This window comes from Giraffa tippelskirchi, chromosome 7, assembly GCF_054371585.1.
Source record: "Giraffa tippelskirchi isolate mGirTip1 chromosome 7, T2T-mGirTip1v1.2.pri, whole genome shotgun sequence".
NCBI lineage: Eukaryota > Metazoa > Chordata > Mammalia > Artiodactyla > Giraffidae > Giraffa > Giraffa tippelskirchi.
The window spans coordinates 85,091,297-85,107,076 of NC_137281.1; the positions used below are offsets into that span (position 1 = coordinate 85,091,297).

Genomic DNA, 15,780 nt, shown 5'->3' on the forward strand with positions numbered 1-15,780 from the left:
TAGGAGTAATATGAATCTAATACAGATTTATGTTCCACCAGATATCGTCCCTCTGAGCTGAATTAAAGCCTTTCAATACAATCAGTGAGCAGTGAAGGTATTTTGTGTTGAACTCTTACCTTAAATAATTAGGGTCAGTTTGAAGAGGTTGTGCCCCATTAGCTGGTACAGGGAGCTTCACATCGCCTAAATGTAAATATTGTTTTCACTTTGAGGCCTTGGAGGATTTAAGATAGGGAAAGTAAATCATTATTAAAATTAAGATCACGCATTATAAAAGAAAAAAAAGGAACTCCTGTTCTCAAATATTTTTCTTTCGATATCTCCCTAGACAAGGAAAAAAAACCCTTTCCTCGATGTGGCCCTTCCTACAAACCCCTTGGGCCTGCCTCCTTCTCCTCTCAGCCCATTGCTCTGTCTCCAGGCCCTCCCCAACACTACCAACCCTTCCCAGGGCCGTCTGCTGTCCCCTCCTTCAGAACAACTCTCGCCACAGTGCCAGCTGGCCCCTGCTGCTAAAGCCCAGCAGAGTGACTGCTCAGAGTCTGCCTGGAGAGTACCGTGGTGGAAAGTGGGAGTTCGGGGGTAAGACACAAGTTTGAAACCCCTCTCTTCATCCCCATTCTCCTCCATCACTCCGTAGCTGTGTGGCCCAAAGGGAATTGCTTAACCTCTCTGAGCCTCCGTTTCCTGATCTGTGAGTTGAGAACAATGATGATAACTCTTTAATAGGGAAGCTGTGAGGCTTGGCAGCATTTGTGTAAGCAGTCTTCTTAATGACTTCCTCTCCCTTATTACTGAGGATACAAACGACCTGGTGGATACACGTGACCTGGTGGACGCCCCCATCCTTGAATCCTCCCCTGCCCTTGTTCCCATGACCCGCCCTGTCCCGATTTCCCCTCTCAGCTCCTTTGCCAACGGATCCTCCTTGGCCCAGACTTCCAGGATTAGAGGCCCTCAGTTCAGCCTCAGGCACTTTCCTCCAGCACAGGGTGCTCCAGGTGGTCCCTTGATCCTGAGGCTTCAGGGACCATATCTGTGCAGACAAGCTGGGGATGGGTTGGTTGTGGTGTGTGGAGTTGCTCTCCACACCATAATTCTGGGGGAATCCATAGGTGAAAGTTCAGGGCAGAGACCCAGGCAGGAGTCTGGTGTAAAGTGGCCGTGGAAGCCGTGACTGTGTGTGAGGTCCCCCGAGGGGAGAGTGGGAAGGTCTACTGGGGTACAGGAGATGTAGATGAGTTCAGAGGGACAGAAGATGGTAAAGCCGTGTTCCAGAAGAAGTGGAAGAGAGAGGAGCTTTGGGAAGACGGGACTGATCAATCTGGTTCAAGGAGATGCCCTTGGCTTTGGGGGTTCGGTGAAGCAGGAGACCTTGCAGAGGAGGGTCCTGAGGGGGAGGGGTGGAGACGAGGACAGAGGCAGAGGAGCCCAGGTCAGGGGCCTCAGTCCAGTGGCCTCGATCTTCTGAGGCCCCAGAAAGCGGATTACCTTGCAAAGCCCCTCGAGCTGACTTTCCAAATCCCCAATAGTGCTTCCCTGTCACAGGGAGGGTTAACCCTACTTACATAAGGGCCCTGCACCACCCGCTCTGTCCCCTTAACTCTGTGATCCTCCCAGAAGCTTTGCACTGTCCCCCTCCCGCTCAGGCTCTAAGGCTAGGCCAACCCCTGCCCTAGATGCACCCAGAGGTGAGCCCAGCTCTGCTGAGGATGTGTGTTGCACCCAGACCAACAAGGGGCTTTCTGCTCTGGCCTGGGCATGGGGGTGGGGTGGGGGCAGAGGAGCAGGAGAGGAAAGGCTATTTGCTGAGGACTGCTCTAGGATCTCAACACTGAGAAGCAATAATAATAACAGCTCCATCATTTACTGCTGTTCTTGTTTAGTCTCTAAGTCGTCTGTGACTCTTTGAGACTCCATGAACTACAGATCATCAGACTTCTCTGTCCATGAGATTTCCCAGGCAAGAATACTGGACTGGGTAGTCATTTCTTTCTCCAAGGGGATGTTCCCGACCCAGGGATTGCACCCGCATCTCCTGCATTGGCAGGATTCTTTACCGCTAAGCCACCATGGAAGCCCCCCATCATTTATTATGCTCCTACTAAGAATCAGGCCCCAGAACACTTGCAGAATCATCTTAATTAGCTTCCCCAGCTGCCCTACGAGGCAGGTACTCTTGTCACCCCCTTCTCTAGGAGACTGAAGCTCAGACAGGTTAAATCATTGCTCAGGGAGGTGTGGCTGGCTGTGAGAGAGCAGGGACTTGAACTTGGATCTGTCTTGGCTGCCTCCACCCTCCTTCCAGGCCCTATCCTCCACCTCAGAACCACCCCTGGGCTCGAGCTGGGAAGACTGAGTCTGGGGAAGCTGAGGGACCAGCTTACCTGGGACTGTGAGGGCAAGTCAGGGTAGGCAGGTGCAGGGGCTGTGTCCTCGCCCCCTCCAGTCTTGCAGGAGACCCTCCAGATTGGGTCCAGCGCCCACTGCCTGCAGGTCAGCCTCAGACCCTACATCTAACCCATTTTCACCTGTGGTGGGAGTTGCCTCTGTAGGGGCATCCAGTGGCTGCTAGCCCTCCAGGGGTGCCCAGATCCTCAAATCCTGGGCCCTAAGCAGTCTTTTATCACGGGATTAGGTGAGAAGCACTGAGGCAGAAAGCTGGACTTATCCAGGACCAGCAGTGAGCACCCATGTGTGGAGCCACAGACACCTGTCCCCAGACCCACTTTTCCTGGGGTAAGTGGAGTCCACACCTCCCTTCACAATTCGAACAGTTTGGGAGCACAGAGCATGAGGAACCCAGAGACAATGGGCAGCCTGGGAGCTGGTGCAGGGGCAGCAGGACTGACCGGCTCCCAGGGGCACCTTGGTAATGCTGCAGGTGTGGCCGGTTGATCCCCTGTGGAGACAGTAAAGATTAAGAGGATCATAAGCTGCGTCCAGCACTGCCCTGGGAGAAATCTCCCCGAGCCAGAGCTGCTGCTGTGAGGGGAAGTTGGGGCAGCTCCTGAGTTTAGACAGAGGGGACAGGAGGCAGGGGCACAGAGAGGAGAGGCAAGGAGGAGAGAAAGACAGAGGGAGAAGGAGAGATAGAAGAGAGACAGAGTTTCAGAGAGGGAGGCAGGGGCTGGGTCCAGCTCAGAAATCCTGAGGCTTTCCTCAGGCAGGCAGAGGCTGCCCTGGGACCTGCCAGGACCAGGCCGACAGTGCCCATGAGCTCCAACGTGGCTGCAGGGGTGCCGGCAGTCGTGTCCACCTCCAGGAAGGAGTCTCCAGGCAGGTGGAGCCTGGGGGAGGAACCAACAGGTATGGTTTTCCTGGAGGTAGATCTAGACCCTTGGGGAGTGGAGTGTGGGTCACAGGTTTGCAGGGACCATGATAGGAGCCACAGCAACTCAGGCCAAGCCCCCAGGGATATAGGCAAGTATAAGGGAACCTGCCAGGAAACCCAGAATCCTAGAAATGTAGGGGTCAGAGAGGATAGCTGATCAGATGGGAGAAGAAAGGAGGGAGGAAGGCCCTCAAAGGTCGGGAGCAGAGATCTCTAGCTGCGGTGTCAAGAATGCTCTTGTGCGTGATGGAGCCTGAGGCCACCTGCAGAGAGAGGGACGGGGAAGTAGAGCAGAGAATGTCACTTGTTGAGAACTGGCCATGGAGAAGCAGGGAGGGGGTGTGACAAGGGACACGTTTTCCAGCTGGGAGAGACATGGGTGTGTCTGAATGTGGGTGGACAGGAACCTGAGCAAGGTGAGGGAAGGAGGGTGGAGGGGTCCCTGAGGGGGTGGGCGTGGCATGTGACTGGCCCGGCCCAGCCCCCACCCAGCCCGGGCTTGCCCTTAGGCGTGGGCCCCTCGCTCCAGTGCCGCGTGTGCGGGGACAGCAGCAGCGGGAAGCACTATGGCATCTACGCCTGCAACGGCTGCAGCGGCTTCTTCAAGAGGAGCGTGAGGCGGAGGCTCATCTACAGGTGAGAGAGGGGGCACCCCACCCCAGAGGAGTCCCCCCTCATCTAGAGGAGCCCCACCGGCCACTGAATGTTCTCGGGAGGGAGGGAATGGAGGATGCTCAGGGGAGAAGGGGCTGCAGCCAAAGTGTCTGAAACTCGGGCAGGACCCTGACTCCCTGGGGCTCCGCTCCACCCACAGGTGCCAGGTGGGGGCAGGGATGTGCCCGGTAGACAAGGCCCACCGCAACCAGTGCCAGGCCTGCCGGCTGAAGAAGTGCTTGCAGGCGGGCATGAACCAGGATGGTGAGTCGAGAACCCCATCCCGGAGAGGCGTGGCAGAAGAGACGGGGGTGCATGACCCGTGGGGTGTCCTGACCCTTCCCACCTCCCCAGCCGTGCAGAATGAGCGCCAGCCGCGGAGCACAGCCCAGGTCCGAATGGACAGCGCGGAGTCAGAAACGGAGCCCCGGCTGGAGCCCCTGGCGAACCCCCCGGCCCTCGCTGGGCCCAGCTCTCGGGGGCCCACACCTGTGTCTGCAGCCAGAGCCCTGGGAGCCCGGGCGCTCACCCCTCCGGGACACCACCACTTCATGGCCAGCCTGATAACGGCCGAAACCTGCACGAAGCTGGAGCCCGAGGATGGTAAGTGGGCTGACGGCTGAGCTCCGGGTCCCACACGTAGGCCCCTGAAAAGGCACTTCCGCCTGCCTCAGAACAGGGGCTGAGGCACAACCTCTCCTCCGACAGCGGATGAGAATATCGATGTCACCGGCAATGATCCCGAGTTCCCCTCGCCCCCGTACTCCTCCTCCCCCTGTGCGCTGGACAGCATCCATGAGACGTCGGCTCGCCTGCTCTTCATGGCCGTCAAGTGGGCCAAGAACCTGCCGGTGTTCTCCAACCTGCCCTTCCGGGATCAGGTATACTCGTCAGGGGGCTCGCAAGTCAGCTGGGCTGGGGGCGCACACCTCCTGGTGCAGGTGATGATTGGAGGGGCACGCAGCTTGCGGATGGTGATGGCTGGAGACACCCGTGCCTCAGAGTCAGTGATGGTCATGGGCGCATATCTCTGGGATGTGGTAGTTGGGGTCATCACCTAGGGGACACTGATGGCCAGGGACGCACAGGGACCAGACATTAGAAGGCAGTGTCTATGCCCCCTCTGGGTCTTCTTTCCTCCTAGACAAACCGTCAGGCCTCTGTCTCTGGGTCACAGGGTGGTCTGCACACTGTAAATAGCATCAGTGGGCAAATCTGGGCTCCCTTGGAACACAAATGCCCCTGACTTCTGGGCTTGAGTTTCAGCCCAGCCTCTTCACCCCTCTGGGCTTCTCATGAGCAAGGTGACCTGTCAGGACATCCAGGAGGAGAGGCACGCTGAGAGCGGCAGTCCTTAGCCAGTGGTTTGGATGAAGCAGCTCAGAAGCGACTGAGTCTGCTGAATATGGCCAACTTGGGATGCTGGTGGGGAGTGTCCCTGAGATGCCCAGCTTCTCATGGCTCCAGGATTTGCCTGTGCTCCACCTCTATTTTTCGATGGAGCCCAGTGTCTTAGAGCTGAGGCATCTGGGCTGGATGGTGCCAAGTCCCAGAGCTCCAGGCCCCTGGCTGATGTCAAGCAGAGGTCAGAATGTTCTGGGTACCTGGGACCAGCCCTTCCTGTCCTAAGTCAGCTAAGAACGTGGCAGAGGTTCCAGGCTGAACCAGAAGAGCTGTGTATCGGCCATCACACTTGCCCTCACCCCCCTCTCTGGGCATAGGTGATCCTGCTGGAAGAGGCATGGAGTGAACTCTTCCTCCTTGGAGCCATCCAGTGGTCTCTGCCTCTGGACAATTGCCCACTGCTGGCCCTGCCCGAGGCCTCTGCTGGCAGCAGCTCTCAGGGCCGGCTGGTGCTGGCCAGTGTGGAGACTCGAATCCTGCAGGAAACCATCTCACGGTTCCGGGCACTGGCGGTGGACCCCACGGAGTTTGCCTGCATGAAGGCCCTGGTCCTCTTCAAACCAGGTCTTTGTCCAAGTCTTAGAGGAGAGTGGGTGGGGGTGAAGGCAGGGAATTTTGGTGACTTCCTTCTGCCTCTCACTTTCCCTCCATCGCCCCTCATAGACCTGAATTTGTGTAGACTTCTTCTCTGTGAGCAGGAGGGGAGGGCTACACAGCTGGGCTCCCCGCTCCTGAGGCCCTGGCTGATGGTGAGGTGGGTGGGGGGCCTGGGAGGGAAGTTCACAGCTGCTGCTTCTCTCCAGAAACACGTGGCCTGAAGGATCCTGAGCACGTGGAGGCCTTGCAGGACCAGTCTCAGGTGATGCTCAGCCAGCACAGTAAGGCCCACCACCCCAGCCAGCCTGTCAGGTGACCTGAGCACCTGCCTACCTGCCCATCTGTCCCTTTAGCTCTCTATCACCCTGCCCACCTTTCTGATACCGTCTCAGGGCTGAACTCTTTAGATGGGACAGGGATCTCAGTGCAACCAGCACGTGGCTGACACCTACTGTGTGCCAGGCACAGCACCAGGCCCGGGAGTAGGGACCGAAAAGCATAAGGCAAGCTCACTGCTTCCAGGGGATGCCCGGCGCAGTGGCCATGCTGAAGTTGAGGACCAGCCTAGTGGGTATGGAGGGCTGCATGCATCTGAAGGAGACAGAGGCCCCTGGGAGGCAGGGTACAAAGTACCGCTGAGAGGGATTTGTGGAGGCAGGGCCGGTATTGAGGAAGGAGAGGGTCTACAAGGAGAGAAATTATTGTTTACAAAGGGAGAGTATTAAGTGTTAGTCACTCAGTTGTGTCCGACTCTTTGTGACCCCATGGACTGTCGCCCACCAGGCATCTCTGTCCATGACTGAAGTGGGTACCTAATCTCTTCTCCAGGGTATCTTCTCAACCCAGGGATCAAACCTTGGCCTCCTGCATTGCAAACAGATTCTTTACGTCTAAGCCACTAGGGAAGCCCACAAAGGGAGAGGGAGAGAAGAAAATATACATATGTTCTTAGGTCAAGAGACCAGTTTGGAAGGCAAAACTGATTGCCGCCAGTGAGAAGGTAGGGGTCTAAACCAGAACGGCTCTCTGGCACCAGCCTGCTCAGGACTTTGAAGGGCAGCCAGAGGCCAAGTCTGGTTTGGCAGGCAGAGAGAAGCCACTGCAGATCACTGAGTAGGAGAGTGTTGTCCACAGAGGTGGGCTTCACGCAGAGGCGTGGTGGTGAGTACAGAGCACCCAACAGGGAGGAAGGCAGACCCTGCCATCATCCAGGGAGTCCTTGAAGGTCTTTTTGTGGGAATGGAAAGGCAGTGACAGATGCGGTAGCCTCCGGGAGTTGGGATGGCTCAGACCTGGTATTTGAGTGGATAAGGAATGAGGGAAGAGGAGCTCTTTGGGGAAAGAGGTAGAAGACCCAAACAGGAAAGTCGGGAGGAAGAGTTTTCAGGGAACATGACAAGATCTGTTGCGGGTGCAGATAGGGATGCACTAGGGTAAGCCACAGGCATGGACCCTAGCCCGGCCCTGGCTGTGTTTGGAGGACAATAGCTACTGGCTGAGACTGGGGCTGTGGGGATGGTGGGGCAGGAGCCAGTGCTCTGGGACTGTCCGGCTCGCCCCAGCACCAGCAGAAGCATGATGTGGGGTCCACGACGGCTCAGTGCCACACACTTAGCTCCACAAGAGAAATAAAGACCTTGGTGCTGCTACTGCTAAGTCGCTTCAGTCGTGTCCAACTCTGTGAGATCCCATAGATGGAAGCCCACCAGGCTCTGCCGTCCCTGGGATTCTCCAGGCGAGAACACTGGAGTGGGTTGCCATTTCCTTCTCCAATGCATGAAAGTGAAAAGTGAAAGTGAAGTCACTCAGTGGTGTCTGACTCTTCGCAACCTCCGTCCATGGGATTTTCCCACTCCATGGTAGTGGGTTGCCATTGCCTTCTCTGAAAGACCTTGGTACCACAAAGCAATTTGAGTAGGTCATTGGGAGGTGGGGGAGGCTTCCCATAGACCTCCGTGGTAGAAGCTGAACCTGAAGCTGTCCCACTTGGATGTGGCCTCCCTGACCCTGGGCAATGACCCCAGCTGTTAGACCTCCCACCCAAGGAAGGTCAGCATGATGCTCCCATCTGCCTCTTGGGACTTCACTGTCCAGCTTCTCTGCACTGGGAACCCCTATCTTGGCAAATGGTTCTCATTTAAAACTACAGTGACTTTTTTTCTGGATGAGTATATCAAGCCACAAAAATTTTCAATTTCTGAACATTATCACTAATGGTTACTCTTTTTATCCTATGTGGCTTACAGAGAATTTATATCCTTTTTTTCTCCCCACACCACTTGGCTTGTGGGGATCTTAGTTCCCCAACCATGGATCAAACCCAGGCCCCATGACTGAAAGCACTGAGTCCTAATCACTGGACCACTAGGGAATTCCCAGGAATTTTTCTTATTCAAATATATGTGGTATTAATGATCATATAATTAAAATAATTATATGATTATTAATGATATATACTATTAATGTAAATAACTTCTTACTTTATAATCTTAACACATAATAACTTTCATGCATTGGAGAAGGAAATGGCAACCCACTCCAGTGTTCTTGCCTGGAGAATCCCAGGGACAGGGGAGCTTGGTAGGCTGCCGTCTATGGGGTCGCACAGAGTTGGACACGACTGAAGCGATCTAGCAGCAGCAGCAGCATTCACTATTTTCATTACACTCCTTAACTAAACACTGGAGTAAGGCCACAGTGGGTCTGGGGTAGGTGAATGGGGCCTTTCCTCGAAATTCCTCCTTACTTGCCCTGGGCACCTCTCATCTCGCCTCTCCATCCCATCTGCCTCTCCTGGAATGGCGCTGTGCCCAGGACTCAGGCTCTGAAACTGATAATCACACTGATGGTGTCTTCTCTCCTGTCTAGGTTTGGGAAATTGCTCCTGCTCCTCCCGTCTTTGAGGTTTATCACTTCTGAACGTGTTGAGCTCCTCTTTTTCCGCAAGACCATAGGGAATACTCCAATGGAGAAGCTCCTTTGTGATATGTTCAAAAACTAGTGGAAGTAGAAATAAGATGAGTGCAACCACTTTGGGAAACAATCTACTGAAGCTAAAAATCTGGCTACCCTTTGATTTGGCAATTGCACTCATGGGTATGTGTACCTGTCAGAAATGTCCACCAAAAGAATGTTTGAAGCAGCTTTTTTCATAATGCCCCAAACTGTACAATGACAGTGGGATGGAGTAATAAATTGTGGTATATACATACTCAGTCATGTCTGACTGTTTGCGACACCATGAACTGTAGCCCACCAGGCTCATCTGTCCATGGAATTCTCCAGGCAAGAATACTGGAGTGGGTAGCCATCTCCTTCTCCAGGGGATCTTTCCGACCCAGGGATTAAACCCACATCTCCTGCATTGCAGGCAAATTCTTTACCATCTGAGCCACCAGGGAAGCCCTATAAAACAGCAATAAAAAGGAATGAACCATCAATATTGTGTGACAACATGGATCAATTTCAGACACAAACAAAACCATCCAGGCACCAGTTCTGATTATATAAATTTAAGAACAGGCAAGACTAAGCAATGGTTGTAGAAGTTAGAATAGAGGTTACCTCTGGGTGGGGGGTGGGGTTGATTGGGGAGGGGCCCAAGGTATGCTAAAAATGTTCTTCATTTTGATCAGGATGGTGGTTTTGCAAACTTATTCACTCATAAAAATTAATTACACCATGCACTTAAGATTTGTGCACTTTATTGTTAAACCTAAAAAAAAAAAGTGAAAAAACAAAAACAGGGACATAAATGTGGCCAAGGTTCTCCCTTTGAGGACACTGACAGTGTGAGCACAGGGTTGAGTTCCAGCTGGTTGCCACTCCGAGTGGGAGTCCAGGTGCCACGAATTCAAATCCGGTGAAAAATCTCCTGGAGAATTCAACAACCCAGCTTCTCTCCAGATGGCGTCCCAGCACCCCACAGCTTCTCCCCATCTTTCTCTTCCCCATCCTTCATCACCTCCCTGAAAATAAAGGTGAGCACCATGCAACTCAACATAGCAGCCACAGGCACTCTTTGTGGAGGGGAATCTCCATCACTTCTTAATTCCTCATGGAAAGATGAAGTTCAGACAAACCTCTTCCTTTTAAAAGACAGATTCAGGAGACCTAGAAAAAAGTACTTTTTAAAATGTTAATACATATGAGGCACTTGATACACCAAGACAGTGAAATGAGCACTGAATGTGTATTGTTATTTAACTCTCAGATTAATCTGGCAGAGGGATCAACTATCCCCATTTATAAGTGAAAATTAGAGAGGACCCACAACTTGGTGTCACTATACTTAACTCTGGCACTGCCTTCTCCCCATCCCCCTCTGCCCCTGGAGTCAGCTGAACAATTCTGTTCATTTTCTATCTTCAAAGAAGAAATGTTTAAAGCCCAGAAGAAAAAAATGTCTTGTGAGAAATCCTAGTATTTCCCTGCTCTTTGGCCTATGTATGCATTCTCCTTGTTTTTCAGAGATCTGTTGCCTTGATGCAGGAAGGATGGTTCAGAACACTCTGCTCTGGAAATGATGGCTAGACTGATACCCAGAGAGGACCAAGTAGGGAAAATACTGCCCAGCTTAATCCTTTCCCACTTAAGCACTCAAACTACTCAAGACTCTTGAACTTCTAGAAGCATCAGACTCGCCTCAGTTATTTGGGTCATTTAATGTCGATAATGCCATGATACTAGCCAATTCCCTATCCAAAGTTTTATCCATAAGGTTTAAAGGCCCCACATATAAAAAACCTGAGTAAAGGCACATTAGCGAGAAGCATGGTTGAAGTATGAGCAAACAGGCCCTGAACGTTATCCTGCAGTCTTGCTTTGGGGAACACAAAATTGCAAAGGTAGTCTGCTGAAGTTCACATGCTAGTGTCTGGGATGTGTGAGCACACCAATTCTACACTGGGTAAGAGGCTGGGATCTCCAAGAAAAAGTCTTGGAGAATTAGAGGAGGTCAGTTCAGTTCAGTTCAGTTGCTCAGTCGTGTCTGACTCTTTGCGACCCCATGGATTGCAGCACTCCAGGCTTCCCTGTGCATCACCAACTCCCGGAGTTTACTCAAACTCATGTCCATCGAGTCAGTGATGCCATCCAACATCTCATCCTCTGTCATCCCCTTCTCCTCCCACCTTTGATCTTTCCCAGCATCAGGGTCTTTTCTCATGCGTCAGTTCTTCACATCAGGTGATCAAAGTATTGGAGTTTCAGCTTCAGCATCAGTCCTGCCGATGAATATTTGGGAGTGATTTCCCTTAGGATGAACTGGTTGGATCTCCTTGCAGTCCAAGGGACTCTCAAGAGTCTTCTCCAACACCACAGTTCAAAAGCATCAATTCTGCGGTGCTCAGCTTTCTTCACCGTCCAACTCTCACATCCATGCATGACTACTGGAAAAACCATGGCTTTGACTAGACAGACCTTTGTTGGCAAAGTAATGTCTCTGCCTTTTAATATGTTGTCTAGGTTGGTCATAACTTTTCTTCCAAGGACCAAGTATCTTTTAATTTCATGGCTGCAGTTACCATCTGCAGTGATTTTGGAGCCCCCCAAAATAAAGTCTGTCACTGTTTCCGCTGTTTCCCAATCTATTTCCCATGAAGTCATGGAACCAGATGCCATGATCTTAGTTTTCTTTTTTTTTTTTTGGGTATGTGTGTTTTATTATAATATTTTTAGATTTACCAATTCATATATTCATTCTTTTGGTGGTTTTTGCCATACATTTACATGAATCAGCCATGGGTGTACATGTGTTCCCCATCCTGACCCTCCCTCCCCACCCCATCCCTCAGGGTCATCCCAGTGCACCAGCCCTGAGCACGCTGTCTAATGCATCAAACCTGGACTGGTGATCTATTTCACATATTATAATATACATGTTTCATTGCTATTCTCTCAAATCATCCCACCCTCACCTTCTCCCACAGAGTCCATAAATCTGTTCTTTACATCTGTGTCTCTTGTTGTCTCGCATATAGGGTCATTGTTACCATCTCTCTAAATTCCATGTATATGCGTTAATATACTGTATCAGTGTTTTTTCTGACTGACTTAGCTCTGTATAAGAGGCTCCAGTTTCATCCACCTCATTAGAACTGATTCAAATGCATTCTTTTTAATTGCTGAGTAATATTCCATTGTGTATATGTACCACAGCTTTCTTATCCATTCGTCTGCAGATGGACATCTAGGTTGCTTCCATGTCCTGGCTATTGTAAACAGTGCTACAACGAACATTGAGGTTCATCTTTCAATTCTGGTTTCCTCGGTGTGTATGCCCAGCAGTGGGATTGCTGGGTCGTATGGCAGTTCTAGTCCCAGTTTTTTAAGGAATCTCCACACTGTTCTCCATAGTGGCTGTACTAGTTTGCATTCCCACCAACAGTGTAAAAGGGTTCCTTTTTCTCCACACCCTCTCCAGCATTTATTTTTTGTAGACTTTTTGTTAGCAGACATTCTGACCGACGTGAGATGGTACCTTATTGTGGTTTTGATTTGCATTTCTCTGATAATGAGTGATGTTGAGCATCCTTTCATGTGTTTGTTAGCTATCTGTATGTCTTCTTTGGAGAAATGTCTGTTTAGTTCTTTGGCCCATTTTTTGATTGGGTCACTTATTTTTCTGGAATTGATCTGCAAGAGTTGCTTGTATATTTTTGAGATTAATTCTTTGTCAGTTGCTTCATTTGCTATTATTTTCTCCCATTCTGAAGGCTGTCTTTTCATCTTGTTTATAGTTTCCTTCATTGTGGAAAAGCTTTTAAGTTTAATTAGGTCCCATTTGTTTATTTTTGCTTTTATTTCCATTACTTTGGGAGGTGGGTCATAGAGAATCCTGATATGATATACGTCAGAGAATGTTTTGCCTATGTTTTCCTCTAGGAGTTTTATAGTTTCTGGTCTTACATTTGGATCTTTAATCCATTTTGAGTTTATTTTTGTATATGGTGTTAGAAAGTGTTCTAGTTTCATTCTTTTACAAGTGGTCGACCAGTTTTCCCAGCACCACTTGTTAAAGAGATTGTCTTTTCTCCATTGTATATTCTTTGCCTCCTTTGTCAAAGATAAGGTGTCCATAGGTGTGTGGATTTACCTCTGGGCTTTCTATTTTGTTCCATTGATCTCTCTATCTTTGTGCCAGTACCATATTGTCTTGATGACTGTTGCCTTATAGTATAGCCTGAAGTCAGGCAGGTCGATTCCTCCAGTTCCATTCTTTCTCAAGATTGCTTTGGGTATTCGAGGTGTTTTGTATTTCCATACAAATTGTGAAATTATTTGTTCTAGCTCTCTGAAAAATACCATTGGTAGCTTGATAGGGATTGCATTGACTCTATAGATTGCTCTGGGTAGTATACTCATTTTCACTATATTGATTCTTCCGATCCATGAAAATGGTATATTTCTCCATCTATTTGTGTCATCTTTGATTTCTTTCATCAGTGTTTTATAACGTTCTATATATAGGTCTTTTGTTTCTTTAGGTAGATTTATTCCTAAGTATTTTATTCTTTTTGTTGCAATGATGAATGGAATTGTTTCCTTAATTTCTCTGTTTTCCCATTATTAGTGTATAGGAATGCAAGGGATTTCTGTGTGTTAATTTTAGATCCTGCAACTTTACTATAGTCATTGATTAGCTCTAGTAATTTTCTGGTGGAGTCTTTAGGGTTTTCTATGTAGATGATCATGTCATCTGCAAACAGTGAGAGTTTTACTTCTTCTTTTCCATTCTGGATTCCTTTTATTTCTTTTTCTTCTCTGATTGCTGTGGCTAAAACTTCCAAAACTATGTTGAATAGTAGTGGTGAGAGTGGGCATCTTTGTCTTGTTCTGACTTTAGGGGAAATGCTTTCAATTTTTCACCATTGAGGATAATGTTTGCTGTGGGTTTATCATATATGGCTTTTATTATGTTGAGGTATGTTCCTTCTATTCCTGCTCTCTGGAGGGTTTTTATCATAAATGGATGTTGAATTTTGTCAAAGGCTTTCTCTGCATCTATTGAGATAATCATATGGTTTTTATCTTTCAACTTGTTAATGTGGCATATCACATTGATTGATTTGCAAATATTGAAGAATCCTTGCATCCTTAGGATAAAACCCACTTGCTCATGATGTATGATCTTTTTAATGTTGTTGGATTCTGTTTGCTAGAAGTTTGTTAAGGATTTTTGTATCTATGTTCATCAGTGATATTGGCCTGTCGTTTTCTCTTTTTGTAGCATCTTTGTCTGGTTTTGGTATTGGGGTGATGGTGGCCTCATAGAATGAGTTTGGAAGTTCACCTTCCTCTGCAATTTTCTGGAAGAGTTTGAGGATAGGTGTTAGCTTTTCTCTAAATTTTTGGTAGAATTCATCTGTAAAGCCATCTGGTCCTGGGCTTTTGTTTGCTGGAAGATTTCTGATTACAATTTCGATTTCTGTGCTTGTGATGGGTCTGTTAAGATTTTCTATTTCTTCCTGGTTCAGTTTTGGAAAGTTATACTTTTCTAAGAATTTGTCCATTTTATTGGCATATAGTTGCTGATAGTAGTCTCTTACGATCCTTTGTATTTCTGTGTTGTGTGTTGTGATTTCTTCATTTTCATTTCTAATTTTGTTGATTTTATTCTTCTCCCTTTTTTTCTTGATGAGTCTGGCTAATGGTTTGTCTATTTTATTTATCTTCTCAAAGAACCAGCTTTTAGCTTTGTTGATTTTGGTTATAGTCTCCTTTGTTTCTTTTGCATTTATTTCTGCCCTAATTTTTATGATTTCTTTCCTTCTACTAACCCTCGGGCACTTCATTTCTTCTTTTTCTAGTTGCTTTAGGTGTAGAGTTAGGTTATTTATTTGATTTCTCTCCTGTTTCTTGAGGTAGGCTTGTATTGCTATGAACCTTTCCCTTAGCACTGCTTTTACTGAATCCCATAGGTTTTGGGTTGTTGTGTTTTCATTTTCATCTGTTTCTATGCATATTTTTATTTCTTCTGTGATTTGTTGGTTATTCAGAAGTGTGCTGTTTAGCCTCCATATGTTTGTATTTTTAATAGTTTTTTTCCTGTAGTTGACATCTAATCTTACCACATTGTGATCAGAAAAGATGCTTGAGATGATTTCAGTTTTTTTGAATTTACCAAGGCTAGATTTATCGTCCAGGATGTGATCTATCCTGGAGAAGCTTCCATGTGCACTTGAGAAAAAAGGTGAAATTCATTGTTTCAGGGTGAAATGTCCTATAGATTTCAATTAGGTCTAACTGGTCCATTGTATCATTTCAAGTTTGTCTTTCCTTGCTAATTTTCTGTTTAGTTGATCTATCCATAGGTGTGAGTGGGGTATTAAAGTCTCCCACTATTATTGTGTTACTGTTAATTTCCCCTTTCATATTTGTTAGCATTTGCCTTACATATTGTGGTGCTCCTATGTTGGCTGCATATATATTTATAATTGTTATATATTCTTCTTGGATTGATCCTTTGGTCACTATGTAGTGTCCTTCTTTGTCTCTTTTCACAGTCTTTATTTCAAAGTCTACTTTATCTGATATGAGTATTGCTATTCCTGCTTTCTTTTGGTCTCCATTTGCATGAAATATCTTTTTCCAGCCCTTCACTTTCAGTCTGTATGTGTCCCTAGGTTTGAGGTGGGTCTCTTTTAGACAGCGTATATAAGGGTCTTGTTTTTGTATCCATTCAGCCAGTCTTTGTCTTTTGGTTGGGGCATTCAACCCATTTACATTTAAGGTAATTATTGATAAATATGATCCCGTTGCCATTTACTTTGTTGTTTTGGGTTTGA

At 48.2% G+C, this 15,780-nt stretch overlaps 1 protein-coding gene across 1 annotated transcript; it reads left to right on the top strand.

Moving 5' to 3' along the window:
• Positions 1-3,203: 3,203 nt before the first annotated feature.
• Positions 3,204-9,207, top strand: NR2E3 (nuclear receptor subfamily 2 group E member 3). The gene is made up of 8 exons (XM_081505868.1): positions 3,204-3,312; positions 3,847-3,973; positions 4,152-4,255; positions 4,346-4,594; positions 4,700-4,872; positions 5,713-5,959; positions 6,199-6,304; positions 8,861-9,207. Exons 1-8 carry the CDS (start codon positions 3,219-3,221, stop codon positions 8,991-8,993), a joined length of 1,233 nt encoding a protein of 410 aa, XP_081361994.1. The 5' UTR covers positions 3,204-3,218; the 3' UTR covers positions 8,994-9,207.
• Positions 9,208-15,780: the final 6,573 nt, after the last annotated feature.